Source organism: Pristiophorus japonicus, chromosome 2 (assembly GCF_044704955.1).
Source record: "Pristiophorus japonicus isolate sPriJap1 chromosome 2, sPriJap1.hap1, whole genome shotgun sequence".
Taxonomy (NCBI): domain Eukaryota; kingdom Metazoa; phylum Chordata; class Chondrichthyes; family Pristiophoridae; genus Pristiophorus; species Pristiophorus japonicus.
The window spans coordinates 120,665,056-120,679,837 of NC_091978.1; the positions used below are offsets into that span (position 1 = coordinate 120,665,056).

At 45.4% G+C, this 14,782-nt stretch overlaps 1 protein-coding gene across 1 annotated transcript in view; it reads left to right on the forward strand.

Annotated features, from left to right (window-relative positions):
* Positions 1 to 1,372: 1,372 nt before the first annotated feature.
* Positions 1,373 to 14,782, forward strand: part of LOC139240599 (uncharacterized) — a 166,741-nt gene continuing 153,331 nt past the window's right edge. The window contains exon 1 of the mRNA XM_070869153.1: positions 1,373 to 1,699. Coding sequence (XP_070725254.1) covers positions 1,645 to 1,699 — 55 coding nt within the window. The 5' untranslated portion in view covers positions 1,373 to 1,644. The remainder of the gene's footprint in view (positions 1,700 to 14,782) is intronic.

Sequence of the window (14,782 nt, forward strand, 5' to 3'; positions counted from 1 at the left end):
TGTAATAGAGGCATGGAGTACAAAAGTAATCCCAGGAGGACAACCCCAGCTTCTCTAGTCTCTCTGTAATGGAAATCCTGCATCCCTTGTACTATTCTAATAAATCTCCTCTGCATCTGCTAAGTGTGGTGCCCAGAATTGAATGCAATACTCTAGCTGGGGCCTAACCTAAGATTTATAAAAGTTTAGCATAACTTCCTTGCTTTTACACTCTATATGCCTCTTTACAAAGTCAAGGATCCTGTATGTCACACTCCCTGGCCTGAGCCTTGTCAATGCCTCCATTGCCTTAAATTTCTATGATTCTAATGTCTCAGATTTTTGTGGGGTCTGGAGATAAACCACTCAAAAGTTTCCAGCCTCTGCCCTGCTTTCATAGTTAGTGTGACATGGATGGCCCAGTTCAGCTTATGGTCAATGGTGAGATATTGATGGTGGGGAACTCAGAATTTATAGAAACATAGAAACATAGAAAATAGGTGCAGGAGTAGGCCATTCGGCCCTTCGAGCCTGCACCGCCATTCAATGAGTTCATGGCTAAAGATGCAACTTCCATATGACACTGCTGAAAGTCAGAAGGTGCTTTGTCTTGTTCAAGATGGTCATTAATGGCACTTGTGGCATGAATGTGATGATCTACTTCTCAGCCCAAGCTGGATAATATCCAGGTTGTGGTATGTGTTGGAATGGGCTGCTTCATTGTGAGAAGAGCTGTGAATGGAGCTGAATACTATGAAATCATCAGTGAACAGCCCCACTGCTGGCCTTCTGATGGAAGGAAGATCATTGATGGTTGCGACCTGAGGAACGCTTGGAGAAATGTCTGACTTCTGACAACAACACCATCTTCCTGTTATACAAGGTAGGATGCCAGTTGAGACTTTTCCCTTTGACCTCCCCATTGACCACAGTTTTGCTAGGTTTCCTTGAAGAATGCTAGGATCTGAAAGATTTTCCATCAGCACAGCTTATTTAACAGTACTGATGCTTTTTGGGAAATTAGGTACTGCACATGCTCAGAAGGCACATTCCAAATTCAGTGTCTCCGTTCTGGGTAAAAGTATTAAGGTAGACTTTCAACTCTACAAAAGTGGCTTTGCAGATTGGTTGCGCTTACAGAAACCACCCAATGTTCAATTCCTTGGCCAGTCTTTGGGTGAGATTGAGGCCTTCAAATAAAAACTTCAATGATGACATTAAAAGATAATTAAATTAATACATTTAATTATTGCATAATAAACTTTAAAAAAAAATTCAGTTAGAGAAAATTCAGAAAACAAATTGTGGGGTAACGACAAGTGTCGCCCGCTGGCCAGATTGTGCAATTACAAGGTAACTCGTTTTCTTGGTTAGCTTGTTATAAATGGATTCCAAGAATTTGTAGGAACACAGGGATCGCTAATCTGAAAACTAGTTTTTTTCCACCCTTGCCACATCGTGCAGGAGGCTGTCCGCGCTGTCCAGTTAATGCCAAGGTGATGTCGGGCCGGCTCCAGCTCCGCCCCGTGCGATGACAGCAGACGATGAGCGGCGGTAGCAGCGCACGTCGCTGGCAGTGTGCCCAGGAGCCGGCCAGCAGCGAGTGCATGGAATCGAAGGCAAGCTCCCAGCAGCAGTAATACTTTGCACCGAGTCCCACGCAACATGAGTCTGCGCTTCTTGCTCTTCGTGTCCTTCGCACCCCTGGTATGCGGTGAAGGTAAGGGCTCAACAAGCAGCTTGGTTTCCTTGTAGCAAGTCCAACACGCACTCGGTCAGCTGAAGACAAAGGCGACGTTTCCATCGTGAAGTGATTGAATAACTGATTACAATGCCATTCGCGACAGTGGACGAATGAGGGCCGAATAGGCGGGTCTTCCTGTAAATGGCAACATCGCTTAGCGACTCACTAGACATTTCCCAACAATTTTGAAGGACACGATTACTTATAATTTTAAATCTAAATTTTGAGCGCAGCCACTTATTTACACGTAGCTGGTATTAATTCTACTACCTGCAGTAACTAGCGGATCTACAGCCTGGATTGATAATGAGGCACCGACGGGGCAGTGAATTACATCATCGAACTGACACATCTGTGATGCCCCCTCTCATTCTTGATGTGTGGTGTTTGTTTAAACATAAAACAACAACTCGAGAAAGTAATTCCGCGTAGAACAGGATGGGGCCTCTTGGATAGATGCATACCAGGAGTAAGATTTCATAAACAAAATCGCATTTTAAACTAATCTCCAGCCCTACAACCCTCCCGACATTTCTCCAATTCTGGCCTCAAGTGCATCCCCGACTTCCTTCACCCACCCCCACCCTCGCTAGTCTTCAGCAGTCTGGGCCCTCAGCTCTGGGTCTCTCCACCACTCAGCTCTTTAAAACCTGCCTCTTTGACCAAACTTTAGGTTACTTGTCGTAGTATCTCCATCTTTAGCTCCGCATCAATTTTTTTCCGTCTGATTACAGTCTTGTGAAGCGCCTTGGGATGTTTTATTTTCATTCTCGGGATGTGGGCATCGCTGGCAAGGCGACCATTTATTGCCCATCTCTAGTTGCCCCTGCAAAGGTGGTGGTGAGCCTTCTTGAATTGCAGTCCTTCTGATGGTGTAACCACAATGCTGTTTGGTAAGGAGTTCAAGGATTTTGAGCCAGTGAAGATGAATGAATAGCAATAAATGTCCAAGTCAGGATGGTGTGTAACTTGGAGGTGGACTTGAGGTGGTAGTATTAACAGAAAACAGAGTCTGGATAAATGGTTCATTCTCTGGTTGACAACTAGTAACTAGTGGCGTGCCACAGGGATCAGTGCTGGGACCCCAACTATTTACAATCTATATTAACGACTTGGAAGAAGGGACTGAGTGTAACATAGCCCAGTTTGCTGGCGATACAAAGATTGGAGGAAAAGCAATGTGTGAGGATAACACAAAAAATCTGCAAAAGGACATAGACTGGCTAAGTGGGCAAAAATTTGGCACATGGAATATAATGTTGGAAAGTGTGAGGTTATGCACTTTGACAGAAAAAATTAAAGAGCAAGTTATTATTTAAATGGATAAAAATTGCAAAGTGCTGCAGTACAGCAGGTCCTGGGGGTAATTGTGCATGAAACACAAAAGGTTAGTATGCAGATACAGCAAGTGATCAGGAAGGCCAATGGTATCTTGGCCTTTATTGCAAAGAGGATGGAGTATAAAGCAAGGAAGTCTTGATATATTTATACAGGGAGTTGGTGAGGCCACACCTGGAATACTGTGTATAGTTTTGGTTTCCATATTTAAGAAAGAATATACTTGCTTTGGAGGCAGTTCAGAGAAGGTTCATTAGGTTGATTCTGGAGATGAGGGGGTTGAGTAGGTTGGGCCTCTACTCATTGGAATTCAGAAGAATGAGAGGTGATTTTATCAAAATGTATAAGATTGAGGGGGCTTGACAAGTTGGATGCAGAGAGGATGTTTCCACTGATGGGGGAGACTAGAACTAGGGGGCGTAATCTTAGAATAAGGGGCCGCCCATTTAAAACGGAGATGAGGAGGAATTTCTTGTTGTGCGAGGTGCCTTGGGGAAGAGTGACCATAACATGGTAGAATTCTTTATTAAGATGGAGAGTGACACAGTTAATTCAGAAACTAGGGTCCTGAACTTAAGGAAAGGTAACTTCGATGGTATGAGGTGTGAGTTGGTTAGAATAGACTGGCAAATGATATTTAAAGAGTTGACGGTGGATAGACAATGGCAAACATTTAAAGATCATGTGGATAAATTTCAGCAATTGTACATCCCTGTCTGGAGTAAAAATAAAAAGGGGAAGGTGGCTCAACAGTGGCTCACAAGAGAAATTAAGGGTCGTGTTAAATCCAAGGAAGAGGCATATAAATTGGCCAGAAAAAACAACAAACCTGAGGACTGGGAGAAATTTAGAATTCAGCAGAGGAGGACTAAGGGTTTAATTAAGAGGGGGAAAATAGAGTACGAGAAGAAGCTTGCCGGGAACATAAAAAACTGACTTCACATATCTATAGAAGCTTTTGCAGAGAAAAGATTAATGAAGACAAACGTAGGTCCCTTGCAGTCTGATTCAGGTGAATTTATAATGGGGTACAAAGAAATGGCAGACCAATTGAACAAATACTTTGGTTCTGTCTTCACGAAGGAAGACACAAATAACCTTCTGGAAGTACTAGGGGACCGAGGGTCTAGTGAGAAGGAGGAACTGAAGGATATCCTTATTAGGCGGGAAATTGTGTTGGGGAAATTGATGGGATTGAAGACTGATAAATCCCCGGGGCATGATAGTCTGCATCCCAGAGTACTTAAGGAAGTGGCCCCAGAAATAGTGGATACATTGGTGATCATTTTCCAACAGTCTATCGAATTTGGATCAATTCCTATGCACTAGATGGTAGCTAATGTGACACCGCATTTTAAAAAGGGAGGGAGAGAGAAAGTGTGTAATTATAGACCGGTTAGCCTGATATCAGTAGTGAGGAAATTGTTGGAAACAATTATTAAGGATGAAAAAGCAGCGCATTTGGAAAGCAGTGACAGAATCGGTCCAAGTCAGCATGGATTTATGAAGGGGAAATCATGCTTGACAAATCTTGTGGAATTTTTTGAGAATGTAACTCGTAGAGTGACCAAGGGAGAACCGGTGGATATGGTGTATTTGAACTTTCAAAAGGCTTTTGACAAGGTCCCACACAAGAGATTGGTGTGCAAAATCAAAGCACATGATATTGGGGGTAATATACTGACGTGGATAGAGAACTGGTTGGCAGACAGGAAGCAGAGAGTTGGGATAAACTGGTCCTTTTCAGAATGGCAGACAGTGACTAGTGAGGTGCCGCAGGGCTCAGTGCTGGAACCCCAGCTATTTACAATATATATCAATGATTTGGATGAAGGAATTGAGTGTAATATCTCCAAGTTTGCAGATGACACTAAGCTGGGTGGCGGTGTGAGCTGTGAGAGGGATGCTAGGAGGCTGCAGGGTGACTTGGACAGGTTAGGTGAGTGGGCAAATGCATAGCAGATGCAGTATAATGTGGATAAATGTGAGGTTATCCACTTTGGGGGCAAAAACGCAAAGACAGAAGACAGAATGGTGGCAGATTAGGAAAAGGGGAGGTGCAACGAGACCTGGGTGTCATGGCTCATCAGTCATTGAAAGTTGGCATACAGGTACAGCAGGTGGTGAAGGTGGCAAATTGTATGTTGGCCTTCATAACTAGGGGATTTGAGTACAGGAGCAGGGAGGTCTTACTGCAATTGTACAGGGCCTTGCTGAGGCCTCACCTGGAATATTGTGTTCAGTTTTGGTCCCCTAATCTGAGGAAGGACGTTCTTGCTATTGAGGGAGTGAAGCGAAGGTTACCCGACTGATTCCGGGATGGCAGGACTGACATATGAGGAGAGATTGGATCAACTGGGCCTTTATACATTGGAGTTTAGAAGGATGAGAGGGGATCTCACAGAAACATATAAGATTCTGACGGGACTGGACAGATTAGATACGGGTAGAATGTTCCCGATGTTGGGGAAGTCCAAACCCAGGGGACACAGTCTTGGGATAAGGGGTAGGCTGTTTAGTACTGAGATGAGGAGAAACTTCTTCACTCAGAGAGTTGTTAACCTGTGGAATTCCCTGCCGCAGAGAGTTGTTGATGCCAGTTCATTGGATATATTCAAGAGGGAGTTAGATATGGCTCTTACGGCTAAGAGGGTCAAGGGGTATGGAGAGAAAGCAGGAAAGGGGTACTGAGGGAATGATCAGCCATGATCTTATTGAATGGTGGTGCAGGCTCGAAGGGCCGAATGGCCTACTCCTGAACCTATTTTCTATGTTTCTTCTTTGAGGGTTGTAAATGTGGAATTTGCTGCCTCAGAGCTGTGGAAGCTGGGTCATTGAATAAATTTAAGACAGAGATAAACAGTTTATTAACTGATAAGGGAATCAGGGGTTATGGGGAGCAGGCAGGGAAGTTACCTGAGTCCATAGAAACATAGAAACATAGAAAATAGGTGCAGGAGTAGGCCATTCGGCCCTTCTAGCCTGCACCGCCATTCAATGAGTTCATGGCTGAACATTCAACTTCAGCACCCCATTCCTGCTTTCTCACCATACCCCTTGATTCCCCCTAGTAGTAAGGACCTCATCTAACTCCTTTTTGAATATATTTAGTGAATTGGCCTCAACAACTTTCTGTGGTAGAGAATTCCACAGGTTCACCACTCTCTGGGTGAAGAAGTTCCTCCGCATCTCGGTCCTAAATGGCTTACCCCTTATCCTTAGACTGTGACCTCTGGTTCTGGACTTCCCCAACATTGGGAACATTCTTCCTGCATCTAACCTGTCTAACCCCGTCAGAATTTTACATGTTTCTATGAGGTCCCCTCTCATTCTTCTGAACTCCAGTGAATACAAGCCCAGTTGATCCAGTCTTTCTTGATAGGTCAGTCCCGCCATCCCGGGAATCAGTCTGGTGAACCTTCGCTGCACTCCCTCAATAGCAAGAATGTCCTTCCTCAGGTTAGGAGACCAAAACTGAACACAATACTCCAGGTGTGGCCTCACCAATGCCCTGTACAACTGTAGCAACACCTCCCTGCCCCTGTACTCAAATCCCCTTGCTATGAAGGCCAACATGCCATTTGCTTTCTTAACCGCCTGCTGCACCTGCATGCCAACCTTCAATGACTGATGTACCATGACACCCAGGTCTCTTTGCACCTCCCCTTTTCCTAATCTGTCACCATTCAGATAATAGTCTGTCTCTCTGTTTTTACCACCAAAGTGGATAACCTCACATTTATCCACATTATACTTCATCTGCCATGCATTTGCCCACTCACCTAACCTATCCAAGTCGCTCTGCAGCCTCACAGCATCCTCCTCGCAGCTCACACTGCCACCCAACTTAGTGTCATCCGCAAATTTGGAGATACTACATTTAATCCCCTCATCTAAATCATTAATGTACAGTGTAAACAGCTGGGGCCCCAGCACAGAACCTTGCGGTACCCCACTAGTCACTGCCTGCCATTCTGAAAAGTACCCATTTACTCCTACTCTTTGCTTCCTGTCTGACAACCAGTTCTCAATCCATGTCAGTACACTACCCCCAATCCCATGTGCTCTAACTTTGCACATCAATCTCTTGTGTGGGACCTTGTCGAACGCCTTCTGAAAGTCCAAATATACCACATCAACTGGTTCTCCCTTATCCACTCTACTGGAAACATCCTCAAAAAATTCCAGAAGATTTGTCAAGCATGATTTCCCTTTCACAAATCCATGCTGACTTGGACCTATCATGTCACCTCTTTCCAAATGCACTGCTATGACATCCTTAAATGATCGGATCAACCATGATCGTATTAAATGGCGGAGCAAGCTCGAGGTGCCATATGGCCTATTCCTGCTTCTATTTCTTATATTATGTTACCATGCATATACTGCCTTTATCCTTCTCTGTGCTGGAGGTCTGGGGCTTGTAAGGTGCTGTCGAAGAAGCCTTGATGAGTTGCTGTGGTACATCCTGGAGATAGTACACACTGCAGCCACTGTGTGCCGGTGCTGGATGGGGTGCCAATCAAGCGGGCTGTTTAATCCTGGACGGTGTCGAGCTTTTTGAGTGTTGTTGGAGTTGCACTCATCCAGGCAAGTGGAGAGTATTCCATCACACTCTTGACTTGTGCTTTGTAGATGGTGGAAAGGCTTTGGGGAGTCAGGAGGTGAATCACTTGTCACAGAATACCTGCTCTAGTAGCCACAGTATTTATGTAGCTGGTCCAGTTAATTTTCTGGTGAATGGTGACATCCAGGATCTTGATGGTGGGTGATTTGACGATGCTAATGCCACTGAATGTCAAGGGGAGGTACTTAGACACTCTCTTGTTGGAGATAGTCATTGACTAACACTTGTGTGGCATTTTATGTTACTTGCCACTTATCAGCCTAAGCCTGAATATCGTCCAGGTCTTGCTGCATGTGGGCATGGACTGAGGAGTTGCGAATGGAACTGAACAGGGTGCAATCAACAGCGAATGTCTCCACGTCTCACCTTATGGTGGAGGAAAGGTCATTGATGAAGCAGCAGAAGATGGTTGGGCCTAGGAAACTGCACTGAGGAACTCCTGCAACGATGTCCTGAGATGATTGGCCTACCACAACTACAATCATCTTTTGTGCTAGGTATGATCTTGTTGAATGGCAGAGCAGGCTCGAGGGGCCAATTGGCTTACTCCTGCTCTTATTATTTTCTTATGTTCTTATGTAGGTATGACTCCAGCCAGTGGAGAGTTTCCCCCCTAATTCCCATTGACTTCAAGTTTACTCGGGCTTCTTGATTCCACACTTGGTTAAATGCTGCCTTGATGTCAAGGGCAGTCACTCTCGCCTCACCTCTGGAATTCAGCTCTTTTGTCCATGTGTGGACTGAGGCTGTAATCTGGTCTGGAGCCGAGTGGTTCTGACTGATCCCAAACTAAGTATTGGTGAGTAGCTTCTGCTCAATAGCAGTGTTGATTTCACATTCCATCACTTCGCTGATGATTGAGAGTAGACTGATGGGGTGCTAATTGGCCGGATTGGATTTGTCCTGCTTTTTGAGAACAGGACATACCTGGGCAATTTTCAACATTGTCAGGTAGATGCCAGTTTTGTAGCTTGGCGAGAGGCGCGGCTAGTTCTGGAGCACAAGTCTTCAGCACGACAGCAGGTATGTTGTCGGGGCCCATAGCCTTTGCTGTATCCCATGCGCTCAGCTGTTTCTTGATATCACGTGGAGTAAATTGAATTCTCTGAAGACTGGCTTCTGTGATGGTGGGGTCCTTGGTTGGAGGCCGAGATGGATCATCCACTTGGCACTTCAGGCCGAAGATGGTTGCGAATGCTTCAGTCTCGTCTCTTTTACTCATGGTGGAGCTTAGTACATCATTGAGGATGCGAATGTTCATGGTACCTACCACCATTAGTTTACTTGTCCACCACCATTCACGACTGGCAGGACTGCAGAGCTTTGCTCTGATCTGTTAGTTGAGGGATCACTTCGCTTTGTCGATAGCATGCTGGTTCAGCTGTGTTGCAACTTCCCCAGTTTGGCACCTACTGTACATAGTCCATGTTTCTGAAGCATATAGGAGGGCGGGTATCTCTACTGCTCTCTAGACCGTGAGCTTGGTGCCAGGTTTGAGATCTTGGTCTTCAAACACTTTCTTCCTCCGGTGACAGAAAGTTGCACTGGCACACTGAAGGCGGTGTTGGATTTCGTCATCAATGTCTGTCCTTGCTGACTGTAGGCTCCCAAGGTATGGGAAATGGTTCACATTGTCCAAGGTCTCGTCATGGATCTTGATAATCAGGCAACTGTACTGTGTGACGGGGACAGGTTGGTCGAGAACCTTTGTCTTACTGATGTTTAATGTAAGGCCCAGTCTCTTATATACTTCAGTGAAGGTGCCAACAATGGTTTGGAGTTCAGCCTCCGACTGTGCACAAACGCAAGTGTCATCTGCATACTGTAATTTAATGACAGAGGTTGTGACAACCTTGGTTCTGGACTGGAGGCGATGGAGGTTGAACAATTTCCCGTTTGTCCTGTAGAGTAGCTACACTCCAGCAGGGAGCTTGTTAAAGGTCAGTTGAAGCATTGCAGTGAGAAAGATTGAGAAGAGCGTTGGTGCAATGATACAGCTGTCTGCACTTGTATTGAGCTTGTGGTGGATTGCGGCTTGCATGTCGTCATGAAGCAGGCGGCAGATAATAAATTTTAAGGACAGCGACAATCCAATAGTTTCATGGTCACCATTACTTAGACTAGTTTTTATTCCAGATTTATTTAATTAACTGAATTTATCTTCCCCAGCTGCCGTAGTGGGATTTGAGCTCATGTCTCCGGATCATTAGTCCAGGCCTTTGGATTACTAGTCAGTAGCATAACCACAATGCTACCATACCCTATATCACTGCTGACCACCCAATTCACATCCTGGCCCCCCCCTATGATAACTGATAATTGTTAACAGTTCTCATTCCTCAGGTATTGTCCCCTTCCCCTTCAAATCTGCTGTCATCTCTCCTCTCAAAAATCCCAACCTGGAACCCTTTGTCCTTGCAAACTACCACTCCATCTTCAACCTCCCTTTCCTCTCCAAAGTCCTTGAATGTGTTGCCTCCCAAATCCGTGCCCATCTTTTCCGCAACTTCATGTTTGAATCCCTCCAATCAGGTTTCCACCCCTGCACAGTTACGAAACGGCTCTTATCAAAATCAAAAATGACATCCGATGTGACTGCGACCATTGTAAAATATCCCTCTTCGTCTTTCTTGACCTGTTTGCAGTCTTGGGCACGGTTGACCACAACATTCTCCACCGTCGTCCAACTGGGTGGGACTACACTCGCCTGGTTCTATTCTTATCTATCCAGTCACAGCCAGAGAATCACCTGCAATAGCTACTCTTCCTGCTCCCACACCTCGAGTTCCGATCCCATATCCGCACCATCACTAAGACTGCCTACTTCCACTTTTGTAACGTCACCCGACTCCACCCCTGCCTTAGCTAATCTGCTGCTGAAACCCTCAGCGATGCCTTTGTTACCTCTAGACTTCACTATTCCAATTCTCCCCTGGCTGGTCTCCCATCTTCCACTCTCCATAAACTTGAGGTGATCCAAAACTCTGCTGCCCGTATCCTAACTCACACCAAACCCCATTCATCCACACCCCTGTGCTTGCTAACCTACATTGGCTCCCGGTCCAACAACGCCTCGATTTTAAAGTTATCAGCCTTGTTTACAAATCCCTCTATGGCCTCACCCCTCCCTGTCTCTCTAACTTCCTCCAGCCCTGCACCCCACTGAGATCTCTATGCTCCTCCAATTCTGGTCTCTTGCGGATCCCCAATTTTAATTGCTCCACCAATGTCGACCGTGCCTTCAGCTGCCTAAGCACTAAGCTCTGGAATATCCTCCCTAAACCCCTCTGCTTCTCTACTTCTTTTCTCCTTTAATACGCTTCTTAAAGCATATCTCTTTGAACAAACTTTTGTTCAACTGTCCTAGTATCTCTATGTGGCTCGGAGTCAAATCTTGTTAATAACGCTCCTTCCATCACTTTGTTGATAATTGAGCGTAGGCTGATAGGACGGTAATTGACTGGGTTGGAATTGTCCTGCTTTTTGAGAGCAGGACGTATCTGGGACATTTTCCACGTTGCCCGATAGGTATCAGTGTTGTCGATGTACTGGAACAGCTTGGTTAGAGGCGTGGCTAGTTCTGGAGTGCAAGTCTTCAGCACGACAGCCGGGATGTTCTCGGGCCCATAGCCTTTGCTGTATCCAGTGCACTCAGCCGCTTCTTGATATCACATGGAGTGAATCAAATTGGTTAAAAACTGGCTTCTGTGATGGTGGGATCTTGGAAGGAAGTCAAGAAGGATCACTTACTCAACACTTCTAGTTGAAGATGGTTGCAAGTGCTTCAGCCTTGTCTTTTGTACTCGCGTACAGGGTTCCACCATCATTGAGGATCGAAATGTTCATGGAGCATCCTCCTCATGTTTGTTGCTTAATTGTCTACCACCATTCACAACTGGATGGGGCTGGACTACAGAGCTTTGACCTGATCCGTTGGTTGTGGGATCACTTAGCTCTGTTTACAGTGTGCTGCCTCTGCTGTTTAGCATGTATGTAGTCCTGTGTTGTAGCTTTACCAGGTTGGTATCTCATTTTCAGGTAGGGTTGCTCCAGATATGCCCTCCTCATTAAGCCAGGGTTGGTCACCTGGCTTGATAGTGGGATATGCAGAAAAGACTAGAATTGGAAGAACGCAGAGTTCTCTGAGGGTTGGAAGCAAGGTCCCTCCGGCTGTGTTCTCTCTGCCAGTCACGCGCAACCCGGGACCGGCTTTTTCAATGTTAAATTTTGCGCATGCATGAAACTGAGAATGGGCCGTGCAGCCCCTTAAAGGGGCCACACACCCCAAAAAATAATTAGGGGGACCATTGTAAGGCTGGAGGATGTTAGAGATAGGGAGGGGTGAAGCCATGGAGGGTTTAAATATAAAGACATTTTAAAATTGGGGTGTTAACTGGTCTGGGAGCTAATGCATAGATCACATGTTATGGAGGACGGTGAGTTACCGTTTTTGCTAAATCACTGCCTCCTCTCCTCCCACCATAGAGCAGGAAATGTCAGCCCCACTGCCTCTGGCCTCATCACCATCATGATTACTTGTTGTACCTGTATATTAACTTTTTGTGTTTCATGCACAAGGACCCCCCAGGTCTTTCTGCACTGCAGCACTTTGCAATTTTTCTCTATTTAAATTATAATTTGCCTTTCTATTTCTGCCAAAGTGGATAACCTCATATTTTCCCACATTATACTCCATCTGCCAAATTTTTGCCCACTCACTTAGCCTGTGTATATCCCTTTGCAGATTTTTTGTGTCCTCCTCACAATTTGCTTTCCCACCCATCAGCAAACTTGGCTACATTACAGTCAGTCCCTTCATCCAAGTCATTAATATAGATTTTAAATAGTTGAGGACCCAGCACCGATCCTGACGGCACCGCACCAGTCACTGTTTGCCAACCGGAAAATGACCCATTTATCTCGAGACTCTGTTTTCTGTTAGTTAGCCAATCCTCTATCCATGCTAATATATTACCCCAAACCCGTGAGCTTTTATCTTGTGCAGTAACCTTTCATGTAGCACCTTATCTAATGCCTTCTGGAAAGCCAAATAACCAAAAACCACTGGTTCCCCCGATCCGCCCTGCTTGTTACATCCTCAAAGAACTCCAGCAAATTTGTCAAACATGATTTCCCTTTCATAACACCATGCTGACTCTGCTTGATTGAATCATGCATTTCCAAATGTCCCACTACTGCTTCCTTCATAATGGGTGATGGGTAAACAGAGAATTGTAGTGAATGGCTGTTTGTTTGGATTTGAGGGAGGTATATAGTGGCATTCCCCAAGGTTCAATACTAGGACCACTGCTGATTTTGATATATATTAATGACTTGGACTTGGGGGTACAGGACACAGTTTTGAAATTTGTAGATGATCTGAAACTTGGAAGTTTAGTAAATGGTGAGGAAGATAGTAATAGACCTCAAGAAGACAGAGAAAGGCTGGTGGAATGGGCAGACACATGGCAGATGAAATTCAACACAGAGAAGTGTGATGTGATGGGTGAACGGGACTTGGTGCAAGTCAGGACATGGACAGCAGTGTTTTGGATGAGCTTCAGTTAATGGAGGGTGGAAGTTGGGAATTGTATGTATGTATACTTGGGTTTACTAGCCACCAGGTGGCGCCATTGTTGGAGGTCATTGGGCGCATGTGTGTGTGGCCCAGGTGTAAAAGGCCAGCCATCTTGTAATGTAATCACTTTGGGCCCTAATAAAGTAGAGCCAGGTTTGTACCTGTTTGGAGTTTATTGCATACACAACATTTGGTAACGAGAACCCTCGCATGCAAAAATGAGCACAATTGGAATTCTGGAGCGATTTGTGGAGGGAGAAGATTGGGCAGACTTTGTAGCCCACTTGAACCAGTACTTCGTGGTCAATAAAATGGAGAAAGAGGCAGACGCAGTTCAGCGCCGGGCGGTCCTCCTCATGGTTTGCGGTCCAAAAATCTTTGGACTCATAAAGAATCTCCTCTCACCCTTAAGTCCAACGGACAAGGACTATGAAACATTGTGTGCTCTGGTACGTGACCATCTCAAACCAGCTGAAGGCATCATCATCTCAAGATTGCGATTCTAAACGCACGTTCGTTCTGAGGGCCAGGATATATCAGAATTTGTTGCCGACCTAAGACGTCTAGCTGGACCATGTAATTCGAAACTGCGTTGGCAGACATGCTGCAGAACTTCTTTGTAATCGGCATCAACCACGAGGTAATCCTGCGTAAGCTACTGGCAGCGGAGACGCTGGCTTTAAGCAAGGTCATCATGATTGCCCAATCATGCATGACGATGGACAAAAGCTTAAAGCAGATATCATTGAAAAATTGGAACTCGGCAAGTACTGTAAACAAGATAGGACCGTCATATGGCAGGGCCTACCCGACTGCGTACGCGAAACCTGGATGACATGATTGTACACTCTATCCACTTGGAATAAGCATCCACCACAACTAAGAACATCTTTCCCATGGTCTGCTTGACATTTTTGTAAGCGACAACGGATCTTGCTTCACCAGTATGGAGTTTCAAGAGTTCATGAAACTCAATGGTATCAAACATGTGAGGTCAGCATCATTCAAACCCGCATCCAATGGACAAGCAGAGCGTGCGGTCAAAACCATCAAGCAGAGTAGGAAATTGTAACTCAAGGTTCACTGCAAACTCGCTTGTCACGTATATTACTTAGTTACAGGACAAGATCCCATACGCTTACCGGGGTCTCCTCTGCTGAACTATTGATGAAGAGAGGTCTCAAGACCAGGCTCTCTCTCGTCCACCCTGACTTGAATAATCGTGTCGAATACAGACATCAAAGTCAGTAAGGGTATCATGATTGCACTACGCATCATGCGACATTTCAATCAATGATCCTGTGTATGTACAGAATTATGGTCAAGGTCCCAAATAGATCACCGGTACTGTTACGGCCAAGGAGGGTAACAGTGTTTATCGTTAAGCTCACGAATGGGCAGACATGCAGGAAACCTGTCGATCAGATAAAGCTGTAGCACAGGGATGAATTGGAACAGTCTGAGGAAGACAAGATCAGTGACCAACCAACCTACCCTCAGTCATCAGAGGACTCCG